The sequence below is a fragment of the Schistocerca serialis genome, chromosome 2 (genome assembly GCF_023864345.2).
Source record: "Schistocerca serialis cubense isolate TAMUIC-IGC-003099 chromosome 2, iqSchSeri2.2, whole genome shotgun sequence".
NCBI classification, from domain to species: Eukaryota; Metazoa; Arthropoda; class Insecta; order Orthoptera; family Acrididae; genus Schistocerca; species Schistocerca serialis.
Window position 1 is genome coordinate 1106765399 of NC_064639.1, and position 13592 is coordinate 1106778990.

A 13592-nucleotide genomic window follows, 5' to 3' on the forward strand; every position below is an offset into this window, starting at 1 on the left:
CCACGCTGCCCTACAATACTAAATTGGTGATCCCTTGATGCCTCAGAACATGTCCTACCAAGCGATCCCTTCTTCTAGTCAAGTTGTGCCACAAACACCTCTTCTCCCCAAGTCTTTTCAATACCTCCTCATTAGTTATTTGATCCACCCATCTAACCTTCAGCAATCTTCTGTAATACCACATTCTTTTCTCTTCTTTTCCAAACTATTTATCGTCCATGTTTCACTGCCATACATGGCTACACTCCATACAAATACTTTCAGAAAAGACTTCCTGACACTGAAATCTATACTCTCTTCTTCAGAAACGCTTTCCTTGCCATTGCCTGTCTACATTTTATATTCTCTCTACTTCGACCATCAACAGTTATTTTGCTCCCCAAATAGCTAAACTCCTTTACTACTTTAAGTGTCTCATTTCTTAATCTAATTCCCTCAGCATCACCCGAGTTAACTCGACTACATTCCATTATCCTCGTTTTGCTTTTGTTGATGTTCATCTTATATCCTCGTGAGTAAAATACTGGTTAGAAAAGGAATAGCTGGGTTGTACTGTTCTTTTGGGACGGCATGTGTAGAACAGAAGTGGGAAAGAAGTGTAGATTTTGGGGATGAGTTCATGATCTGGCAGAGTAAGGCAGCTGTAGTTACTCTGGAAATGGAGATGGAGAGTTTGGAGGTGGAGGGAAGGTATGATGTGGTGATACAGACGCAACAGCTGGACAGGATTCTCAAGGATGGAGAAGACAATAGGTTGTCTGGACTCTACTTCAAGGAAGGTGTAATAAATTTGAATGTGTCGAAGAGTTTGAGGTGGTGTAGGGACTTTCTGATCTGGCACTGGACACTGTTGGAAGAAGATAGTCAGAAATGGAACGCGAGGTAGAGTGCATGTTGTTCGGCGATTGATAAAATTTGCGAGGAGCAGAAGTCCGTTCTACATTTGAAACGTCCCTTTGAAAAATTATTGAATTACAGTGCTGATAAACCTCTTACGTTATTTGATTTTCAAACAGCTGAGCAAAACTCAACGTACTCAAACAGTTTTCTCTCTTTACTTATTCCGATCATCACTATACTGACACACAATAGTTTTAGCGCAACGCTATCTGACTTTCAACAATCCGTACAAAAGAATGGCCCTGACTAACAATAACCTATACCTTTCTTGAATCACTTACCTCACAAAAATTTTCGTTACTCGAACTACTGCAATGCAGCGAGCGACAATACTGCCAGCTAAATAAAAGATTCTAACTACTGAAGGCACTATCTACTGATAGGCATACTTAGCAAATGAAAGATTTTAATGGAGAACAAACAATGTATTTACCTTAATAGTGTTCAAAAGTCATTTTATATATATATATCTCAGTTCATGATATCCAGTATTACAAATTTACGCTTTCTGATGGACACACCTCCATATCGTCCGCTCTGAAAATTCTGCCATTTCTCTCCCCACATCCACCAATGCTGGCGGCTCACCTCCAACTGCGCAACACTATACGCTGTTAACAGCCAACTGCCCAACACTACAATAGCAGGTTCCAACAATGAAAACCAGCCACAGACTGCACACAGCACACTCAGTGATTTTATAGAGCGCTACGTGGCGTTACCAACATAAAAACCTACTTACACATTGACGTAGTTAAGGATGGGATGGATGAAGGTTTAATGTGTGTGGATTATGATCGTGGGATTTAATACCCGTTTTCGGTCAGTTAGTTGTTCTATTACTTGTAGTCTATTGTGGTGGAGATACTCTTGGATAATTAGCAACTGATAGTTCCACATTCATTTTTGATCGAGTGTTAGTCCAAGATATGTTAGTTATTTAGTCAGGCGAATGAGACAACAGTAGAGCTAGAGATGCTTCTAGCGCTGCAGTAAATGAAACCCGCGCGTTCACTCTGAGTACGTAGATGCCGTACGCCTCCAGGTCCCCTGTTGCTGTGTGTAACTTGTTGAGCACTCTGACTGTCACACGCCGGCAGACTGACTGTGGCGGTGTTGGTTTTGCAGCGGCGATGGGGCGCAGCCAGTCGACGCCGGGCCTGGTGGAGTCTCGCGGCCGCATCCCGCTGGAGGACATGTGGGTGTCACCGCTGGAGCCGCTGCTCACCGGAGGCTCGTCCTCGGGGCCGCCGCCCTACTCCGCCAACTCGCTCTTCAGCCCCGCGCTCAGCCCCACCTCCCGGTAAGCACCAGTCCACCCGCACTCTTACTCGTGCCCGCTTGTCCTACCAGCTGCCATCTGCTGCTATATTCATTACTGTCGAGACATTTACCTGTCAGGAAAATATGTGTGTGTCATTCCTCTGCTATGGTATCTAAAGCCACCAATACTGTTCTGAGGTGTGGGGTTGATCTATTATTCTGTTATTCTGCGCAACGGATTAATCTGAGATGTACCCTTCACCCTGTGGCTCCTGCAAGGTGCAATTTCCACCCCCACACTACTACAGAAGTCAGACAGACGCTCCTAACGTTCCAAAAGGAAATGCCTGAAAAACTTTCAGCAATGAATATCTTCTGGAGTCGTCCACTGTAAGGAAATGACACAAAAATTCACAAAATTTCTTACGTAACTAGTGGGTTACTTGGGTACTGGAGTAATGCTAGTTAGTGTAAGAAAAACATGAAACTAACGAAAGTTACTAGTTATTTTGCAAAAATTCTGAGAAATCACAATGACACTTTTAGTTATGAATTGAACAAGTTACATCCTGGTTCTTTTCGGAATGTGAAGTTACCTTTCAAGGATAGGATTCGCTAATGAAATTTCTATACAAAGTTTAAGATGCTTGTTTCCTTGGCAGAATGGCTGAGAGGCGCGCCTACTCAACTTGAATAATTATCCTTTAGAATGTTGATAGGTACGGTCGAGGCTGTCGCGTGGGAAATGCAGTGAAGTGTACTGTTGTGGAGGAAATATCGGGCTCGCAATAGCTGTAGCGCACATTACCGTAAGCTGCAATGACTGCTGTCTGCGCCACTCGCTGCTGACAAATAAGATAACTCTCGTTCTATCTGGATTGGCCTTTGCCAATCAAACTTTCCCTATGCCTTGATGAAGTCAAAGATTCCTATTCGCCCCTAGTCTAACTATTGGCGTGGTACACCGGTCAGATAACCAGTCCACTGCGATGCCACTCAAAATTCGCTGACAGGCGTTTAACTATAACTCTGTCTGTTCACACCGCACAATTAGTGTGTCGGCCAACACAGTGAACAATGCTTAATCGCAAGGACTCAATATAGAGTAGCACTTCCATTCGCTCTCGACAGTGGTGCTCTCCCAGTGAAGTACTGAGAAGAGACTTGTTCCTTGCTCTTTCGAGTACACGTGCGAGCGCGCACACCCTCGTTACGTGTTCTCGCTCCAAGAGTGACAACGGTACGGCCCTCTCCATGCCAGACATGAAGGGGAAAATCTTTCGGTCTCTTCCATTATTCCTTCAGCTCAAGGCGTCAGAAATATCGTCAGCCAATTAGCATTGCTCTTCTAAAACGGGAGAATGACGTTTCGTTTAAGGCGACCAATCCGAAAGCTTGCAGCTTTGGCGTTTGGCGTTTGCTGTCTCCCTGTGAAAAACTCTGAAACTGTGTGCTATGTGTAAAGAATGCATAGGCTGGCTGCTCCCACACAATGTAGCGGAATTTGCTTTTAAGCCAAACACGGGGTCGATCCCCTTTTTCACTCGGGCCCACACTGTCCGCTACACGAGCAGTCACCGGCTGACATTGGCTGGGTCATCCTCTGAAGGGCGTGGCGTCCCGCTGTGCGGCCTCTCTCCTGAACTAAAAGCCTCTGTGACTATCGTGTCTGGAATGTATGTGTGCACACCAGCCTTCAGTATTTCAACCACGGTGCGCTCACTTGTCAATTGCATATCATTTACATGAATTCATACAACATTGACTTTATCTTATCGAGTTTGGGTTCGAATGAAGCGTCTTGATGTGCAGAACATGATTGTGAGGGCGGAATATGTAAGCAATGAAGGTCAGGAGACCACGACGTCTTACACTGTCGTCAGCTGCTTGTATACATATCCTTGTTTAGCGTGAGTAGTATTCATATGTGTCTCTCCACAAGTGAAAATACGTGTCAGATACAAAAGTCTCAAGCTCTGGGATGTGACAAAAACTTCGACATCAGAAACCATGGATTGAAGTAGAAACGTGTTATACTTCTTAGTGCTGGTCTAGGGTGCGCATTTCAGAACTGCCGAACGACATTTGCAGGTTGTTTGGCTGAGGAACTCCCCAACATCTTCCATACTTCTCGTAATTATTGCCATATGCTAATGTTTCTGTTAATATGAGGCTTTGCAATTCGCATGGAACTCTGAAACACACACATGAAGATTTTAACACAAACTCCAAAATATTTTTTTCCACACCTTTGATCACTGCCTTGATTAATGGTCGCGGTTCTCCGAAAGAGCTCACTAACACATCAAGACAGCAGTTTTGAGCGCTGCTGCTTTGTGTAGGGTCGTCCTCGACAGCAAATGCGTGATATGCGGACAACATAGTGTGCTGCCTCCTACGAAGTTAAGTTGTTTAGTATCTGCATTGGCATTGGCCAGGTCGGCTGCTGTATAGGTTTGCATGTTTGCGCTACACCCAGCATTACTTCTGTTAAACTGTGTTTGCTTTCTGACCTTTCTATACAAAATAAGAAGTAAAGCCGGCCGGGGTGGCCGAGCGGTTCTAGGCGCTACAAAAAAATGGTTTCAATGGCTCTGAGCACGATGTGATTTAACTTCTGAGGACATCAGTCGCCTAGAACTTAGAACTAATTAAACCTTACTAACCTAAGGACATCACACACATCCATACCCGAGACAGGATTCGAACCTGCGACCGAAGCGGTCGCTCGGCTCCAGACTGTAGCGCCTAGAACCGCACGACCATTCCGGCCGACTAGGCGCTACAGTCTGGAACCGTGCGACCGCTACGGTCGCAGGTTCGAATCCTGCCTCGGGCATGGATGTATGTGATATCCTTAGGTTAGTTAGGTTTAAGTAGTTCTAAGTTCTATGGTCTGATGACCTCAGAAGTTAAGTCCCATGGTGCTCAGAGCCATTTGAACCAATTTGAAGAAGTAAAGCGCCATTTATCTCTTTTTAAATTCCCGGGCTCTAAGTGCCGCCGAAAGCAGCCATGTGGGCCGCAAGCGTGCCGGCGACTACTCGTTTATACTGAGCTTGCGGACGTGGACCTGAGTGTCAGGGTTGGGCGTGGGGGGGGGGGGTGGGGGGGGGGGAGGGGCGGAAGCAAGCCTTGGCAACACTGGACTCATGTATGGACCTTTGGTATATAAACAACCCACTCGAGCCACCCGAGAGGGGAGAGGGAAGCCGGGAGCAACCGGAACAGTAATCGCCACGCCGCGAAGGTGACAGGTCAGGTGGAAGCGAGCTGCAAAACCACGTCAAGAAACTGGTAGCTCCTGAAATAGCGCGACAGTTAGCGACAGCAAGTCGCGAAGCTATGGTTAAAGTAACAACCGACGATGGCAACACCAGCAGCACCGATCGATGTTTTTGAAGGTTTGCCTTTGTCGTTGGGCGAAGGCCGGAGCTGTTCCCTTTAATCCACTAGAAATAAACACCAAATTAGGAGATATAAATTGAAGCTTCCTCCCTTTAAGACAAAAATTACATGACTGCGGCCCAAAAATACGAAAGTGTGAAAATTTTCGTCTAAAGAGTGCCAAAATAATATAAAGTAGCTAGTGCCTTAGGCCCGACAGAGCGAACGTCTCAGCGGCTCGCCAACCAGTAACTATTTCCTTTGTCTTGTGTCCATTGTTTAAGTGTGTGCCACAGAGAATTTTGAGGCAACAATTAAATGAATGCAATAATGAGTTAAGTCATATCCTTGCTCTCTGAACCTTTCAATTCAAGTAAGTCTGAAGAAAAATTATAACTCAAGACTCTACTAAAGTTCGTCAATTCAATAGAATATTTTACTCCGAACTGTCACAACAAGCATGAATCCCTATGTGGTTGTGATTTGGAAAACGCCTTATTGTGTTTCCCTTGTTAATTATTTGGAGATATGTCGTAGCCTAAACGTAGAGTGTGACTTCTACCCCTCCATGACAAAATTAGGAAACCCGGACTTCTTTTTGAATCAGGCAAGTCTAGGCAATGTAAATATAGCTATCCAATTAGACTGTGCGTACAGATGGTCCATGGCATTAGACAGCAAATAATAGGTGCATACTAAATCTAATTACTAATTATGTTCGTTTCTGTGGTGCGTTGGAGCTAGCTCTCAGATGACACGATGAGACTCAGTCATCTTGCAACTAACATATTTCGCGTGTTTTAAATCGAAACGACTTTAAGAATTATCAGATTAATCTGGTGCGAATAACAATCAATGTAGGCCTGTGAAGCACTGTGAAGCTTTTTCATCACAAGAGCCTGCACCCGGCATCACGAATCACTAGTGATATCTGCATCATCATACGTTTATGCTATTAATTTGTATGGACAATTCTCCGAAAGGTGATCTACCTCCTCTATGATGGCCTATACTATCCCGTGAAAACCTAGTTAGAAAGTTTCTAGATTCAGGTTTAACTGATGACACTACGAATATATTATAGCCCCATACGTATTGGCGAAGACTATATTAGACCAATTACAGCAAGTATAGGCGCATTTAAATAATTACTCTTCCCGCGCTGCTTACGTGATTGAAACGGGAGAAGGCCCTAACAACTGGAACAATGGAACTCGAGCTGCCATATCTCCGGGCATTCCAGGATTTGACCTAGTTTTGAGAGCGTTCGGGGCCGTCCAGATATTTTTACACAACTGAACGCGGTAAACCCGGATTTTTTGGTGCCTGGAAATATTCTATTGACAGGAAGTAAATATATTTTAACAAAACAAAGTTCAAATTCACTATATGATAATAGGCTCGTAGGTGGTTTAATTCGTTTTATATCAGACAACCAGCGGCAAGCATTGTTAGAAGCCATAGTTTGAGTACAATGAGAAGCAGCCAACAGTCAATGATTTCATGCACCGCGCTTTCCCGCGACGCAAACGGTCAACCTATCGTCGACAGACTGTATATGTGTCCCGAAAAATGATACGGTTTGACCCAAATGTCCGAGGTTTTCGAAATCCCTATCCGCGTTGGGCAATATAAATGATGACTGGCCTAAATGGGAGGTACTCTCTCCCACGCACTAGATGTAGTTACATTATTTCGTTGCTCGTCGTTTGGATTCCAACGAAAGCCGCGTGCCGTCGGAACGACTGTTTCATGGCGCCGTTAAAGAATAAAACAAGCAACAGAAATTCTAAACCAACAGACAGGCCATAAAAGTTGTAAGTCAAGAGATTGCAGTAAGATTACATTAAAAGGCATTTAACTGTGAGCAGACAGAGAGCATGAGATGTTTTCCTACATGACTGAAGCAAAAAAATGGTTCAAATGGCTCTGAGCACTACGGGACTTAACATCTGAGGTCATCAGTCCCCTAGAACTTAGAACTACTTAAACCTAACCAACCTAAGGACATCACACACATCCATGCCCGAGGCAGGATTCGAACCTGCGACCGCAGCGGTGGCGCGGTTCCAGACTGAAGCGCCTTAAACCGCGTGGCCACACTGGCCAGCTGACTGAAGCAAACTAAGTGCCAGATCCAATGCTTTAACAGGGCCAAAAGCTTTGTCCCTGTTGACTAAATTGTCCGCAACTATAACTTCTATTGCGTTCTTGGATATACTGATCTCGAAAATTGTCGCCTGCAAGGCACTGTTCGGCGATAGTTGGGTACTACAGTTGGGTTTGAACACCAACAATATGGTGCAAATGACGAATTTCTGGATCAGGAGGTAATCGAAATTAAGAGCCGCAGACAGTTCAATCAGTGGCATGCAGATGGGTGTGGATAGAGATACCTCCGATATAACTAAAAAGTCAGCTATGTTCTGTAAAAGATATCATACGGATAATCGGGTATACCGCATACCTTGGCAGGTCGTATGCTGAAGAAGGCAAATAACTGTTGAATAAAGATATAAACAAGACAGGCGTTACACCCGGAAAGCAGCGTCATCTATAAGCATGAAATGAAGTACGAAGAGGCCACCAATATGGTGCAGGGCACTTACTACTTGCTCATTATACACTACTGACCATTAAAATTGCTACACCATGAAGAACTGCAGATGATAAACGGATATTCATTGGACAAATATATTATACTAGAACTGACATGTGATTACATTTTCACCCAGTTTGGGTGCATAGATCCTGATAAATCAGTACCCAGAACAACCACCTCTGGTGGTAATAACAGCCTTGATACGCCTGGGCATTGAGTCAGACAGAGCTTGGGTGGCGTGTATAGGTACAGTTGCCCATGCAGCTTCAACACGACACCACAGTTCATCAAGAGTAGTGACTGGCGTATTGTGACGAGCCAGTTGCTCGACCACCATTCACCAGACGTTTTCAATAGCTGAGAGATCTGGTGAATGTGCTGGCCAGGGCAGCAGTCGAACATTTTCTGTATCCAGAAAGGCTGATAGTCCATGCTGCTGCAAATTGTTAGTGCAGATGGTTGTTGTCTTGCAAACGTCCCCATCTATTGACTCATGGGTCGAGACGTGGCTGCACGATCCGTTACAGCGATGCGGATAAGATGCCTGTCATCTCGACTGCTAGTGATACTAGGCCGTTGGGATCCAGCACGGCGTTCCGTATTACCCTCCTGAACCCACCGATTCCATATTCTGCTAACAGTCATTGGATCTCGCCCAACGTAAGCATCAATGTCGCGATACGATAAACCGCAATCGTGATAGGCTACAATTCGACTTATATCAATGTCAGAAACGTGATGGTACGCATTTCTCCTCTTTACACGAGGCATCACAACAACGTTTCACCAGGCAACGCCGTTGAACTGCTATTTGTGTATGAGAAATCGGTTGGAAACTTTCCTCATGTCAGCACGCTGTAGGTGTCGCCACCGGCGCCAACCTTGTGTGAATGCTCTGAAAAGCTAATCATTTGCATATCACAGCACCTTCTTCCCGTCGGTTAAATTTCGCGTCTGTAGCACGTCATCTTCGTGGTGTAACAATTTTAATGGCCAGTACTGTATTAAAGATGTAACAGAAACGAAGAGCCGCGGACAATTAAATCTACAGGTACAGAGGATCTAGCCAAATAAACCTGGGATCTGTCATTTAGTCAACTTGAGTCATGTCAAAAAAAATCTTAAAGCTTCTCTTTTTCTCTCTGTTGATAGATAACTGCCTATGAGTACTTTTTTTGGTAGCGGATACTTTATAGCATTCTCTTTATAATTGTTTTTGCGTTTTACCATAGCCCTGTTACGTTTGCATTTCCGTTTAGTGATTTATTGTTTAACGGCGCCAGAAAACATTGCTAGGGCTGCACGCAGTGAGTACCAATAGGAGTCCAAACAGCGAGAAACAAAGTCTGCTATCGACACCTGACACAGACAACTAGGGGAATTGTTAAAAAAATAAAGCGTTAAGTGAAAACGACAACCGGTCTTCAAACGCAGTAACTTGTAAACAAGCAGGATTTTATTTCCAGAGGTTGTGTAGTGGCAGCCAAGCTTGGCAGGCCGTCGCTCCGTGAGGCCCCCGTAACGAGTAGCAACTTTGGAGACTTCTGGCTGTCCAACACACTTAGAACTACCGAAAATACAGAATGGCGCTAACTTTCCTGATTATCGTTCGGAGAATTACTTCCCGGTATCGATTCTCTCTCTTTCCCTCTCTCTCGTTCTCTCTCTCTCTCTCTCTCTCTATCTCTCTCACACCCACCCACACACACACACACACACACACACACACACACACATACGCACACGCACACGTCGTACAGGCATATGGAGCTCGGATCCGCATACGTGTCCACTAAATACGTACACGAAAACACCATATGCGTTGAAAGACACGAGAAATTCAGAAATTATCCTAAAGCACACATCGTGTCCGAACGCGTACGGCAGTGTATCAGTCCGTGACTTTTTAATGAGCCACTAATGATGAAAGTTTTAAGTCATAGAATGAGTAAAACGTGCTCTGATTTAATGCACCCGTCTCGTAAGGCTTTCTTAATGCAGCCACGGAAAGTAAATATTCTGCCAGTTTCAGGTCACTACCCTATCCATCACTTTTTTTCTTTCATGCTGACTCGTGGTGTGTGTATACAGCTAAAACACACTGAAACAGCATCAGGGGGGAGGGGGTGGGGGGTTAAATTGAATTTTAATGAAAATGAGAGAACGCGCGAGGCAATTTAGCGTGAACATTTCAGCTTTCACCATGAGCACGCCAGCGAGGGAACCCCTCTTCTCCAAATAACGTTCTCTCAACTTACACCATGTGCTGTTTTAAATTATCATAATAAGTGAAACAATGGCAAATGCTTCTCTTGCATGTTGATTTTAAAAACCGTAGGAAATATACAACCTTTCGTTTCCTGTGAGCGATGAAATTAGCTAAACTCATAGTCAGAAACATCGTAAACCCTGGTACAGTTCTCAACCATAACTTCAAAAGTTGCATTGTATTATAGTAGAGTGAGTTTCTCCACAAACACGGGCTGTCTTTGGTATTTTACGTTCGTTCTATATTGTCTTTGTGTATCTCCTTTGTCATTGTTAGGTCTTGAAATCATTGACACAGTTGCTCGCGAAAGGAACCATCGTACTGTCATTGAAGGGAGCATCCAGAACTCTCAGCAAAAGCGTGGAGCACAAAGTGTAATTTTCGCTATTCCAATCAGGATTCTACATCGTGTCTTCCAAAAATGGCACTGAAAATTAATCACCATAATACAACATACGTTTATGCAAGAACTCCATCCACAAAATTTCGGAAGTTGTCCTAATATTTCTCTGAGAATTTTGTTACAAAGGACCGGTAGTCTTCAGTGGCTCCTTGCAGAGTAATAATGTAAACATGAGTTATTCGGCTTTTACCCAACTTTGTGTCTTGTGAATTTATCTGCACAACAATATGACTGTAATACGCGATCAACAAGACGTACAGTACAAAACAGACGATTCCGAAAGAACCCTCGCATACATGCGAAAGTACGGTGATATGTTTACCGTCGCTGTGGGAACAGCTTTGTCATGTTGGTCTTCCGTTGCATTCAGTGAGACGCATTTGGTATTCACCAACTCTTTATCAGTAAACCTATCCATACCGAACTGCATTCTACCGTAGTGCACGTACACTAATTTTTAGCTCACGAGGTGTCTTTTCTGTAACATACACATGGGAGCCAACGTATAAAAAATATTAAGGGGGGGCATATTGGGAGTCTTGCCACAGGAAATTTTCTAAATTTTAGATGAAAAATAGTGAATTTTAAAGTTTTTTTAAGCATGTTAGAGTCATATGATCAACATTAGAACCCAGAAATTGGGATTCTCGATAACTCGACACTCCGGGAAACTCGACAAGCCTGACACATTTTTTGGCTTTGAAAAAAGAAACAAAACATAAACACGAGCGGTACTTTCGTAAAAAGCTAATTTAATTTACAGTAATAATCATGCTTATAGACTATTACAGAGCAGAGAATATATAGCTCTGAAAAGTCTGAAATTATATGTAAATAAATCCTAAACTATCATTAAAAGAATAAAACATAAAATATTGCTGTCGCACAGTAATAGCACTTTGATTAATAAGTGAAATAGCTAATGTAAGCTTACTTTGAATAAATAAAGCAATATCACAAAGTTAATGGTTTAATACAGTTAATAAAGTTAATACAGTATGCCTAATACTTTCAGCCAAAAAGTATGTAAATAGCGGGTTTTAATTGGGTCTTACACCCTAAAAATATTTAAGTAATTGAAAATAAGTAATACAGTACTATAGTAATATAGTAATAGAGTACTAAACTAGTACTAATATTTCGAAACTGAAAATTCAACATTATGTATGTATTTAATTCTCTATTATTAAGATTTTTTAATATTACTCTAAACGCCATTATTAGGGCTAGAGTGTCTTTAGAAAGGTGCAAATGTCGACCTACTGACTGGATTACTGAATATGAAGTCGTTAATGACTGGTCGGATATTCAATTCATCCAAAACATATCGGTGGGCATGAAGAACAGCCAATCGCTCTTTTGTCCCACTGTTGATCGGAGATATGACTTCAGACGTCTAAGGGAGCTAAATGACCGTTCTGCTGTTGCTGTCGTGATTGGAACTACTTGGAAAAGCTTAATGCACTTCACTACTTCACATAATATTTCTCCAACTGCAGGCTCTTGTGTAATGCACTTTCTCGCATGATGCATGTTTTTTAAGTCAAGTTGTTTTTTATTGGCTAACATATTCAAGTGTAACCGCAGTCTCTCAATGTCTAGGTCATTTTTGAACAACTCAGTTTATTTTTCCAAATTTGTTTCACCTCTGTTTACAAAAAGCAAGCACTTTTGTTCAACTGCAATGACCTGTGTGAGTCCAGTTGAAGCAAACCGCTCAATAATGCAAGTCTGCACCGTTTCACAAACTTCAATGTAAATAGCTTTGCAGTATTCCTTTGGGGTTTTGAAAGTGTGCGGTGAGCTGGCTTTGTTGTTTTCATACTTCTTTGGTATACTTCGATTCGAGGAAGCGAAGGACCATCAACTTGTGAAGGTTTTTCTTTTAAACACAATTCCCAAAAATGTTCAGCCGAACATTCAGCAGAACATTTTAATCTTTCAGCAATTGTAACGCCACTTCCTTTGGACGCAAAGATGAAAATATAAAAATAATATCCAAAACCCAATACAAGCCCCAAACCCAAGATGCAAATTCCATAAAAAAAGGTAACAAAGTCCCACTGTGGTAGCATCAATTGAATAGTAGCGAGTATACTGAAGACAAACAATGTAAAAAGAAATAGAACAGAAATCCAGTATAAAGTAACTTAATATTTTTGCAAAAGAAAGTAAAGTAGAATCCCTTTTGTATCAAATTAAAGTAAAAGTAGATCGCAAAGTAGTGTACTTAGAGATCACGGAGTAGAACAAGTGACCTCCAAGAATATTCCTTGTGAGTACTCTTTGAGGACACCGTGGAATACAGAAGATAAAGTTATACAATGTTAATGTGCTTCTAGCGCTTGCTTGATCGTGTCGTAACTTAACGTATGCTCTTGTACGTAAGCTTCTTAAACCTAAGCTAGGAACGTCACACACAACCGTGCCCGAGGCAGGATTCGAACCTGCGACCGTAGCGGGCGTGCGGTTCCAGACTGTGGCGCCTAGAACCGCTCGGCCACTCCGGCCGGCTTACATTTTGGAGATTTGTGATCTGCTAGAAATCATTAAGATTGAACTAGGTAGGTCAGCAACTTTGAGTATATCATTACGTAAAGTCAAGATAGGAAAAGAACCGAAATTTGTCTTAAATTTATTATTATCAATGGAAGACTGAACTTTGTCCAAAAGTGATAGACTGTTTGTAACACAACGAAAAAGGAAGTGAATATTCGTATCGAATTGTGAGAAAATACTTAGATTTCGTTAAAGCAACTGGTGAAATA

The 13592-nt window shown here is 42.7% G+C and overlaps 1 protein-coding gene across 1 annotated transcript in view; it reads left to right on the forward strand.

Moving 5' to 3' along the window:
* LOC126456648 (cyclic nucleotide-gated cation channel) overlaps positions 1-13592 on the forward strand; it is a 1140961-nt gene that overhangs the window by 1097464 nt on the left and 29905 nt on the right. Inside the window, exon 15 of the mRNA XM_050092391.1 lies at positions 2029-2203. Within this exon, the coding sequence (XP_049948348.1) occupies positions 2029-2203 (175 nt within the window). The remainder of the gene's footprint in view (positions 1-2028; positions 2204-13592) is intronic.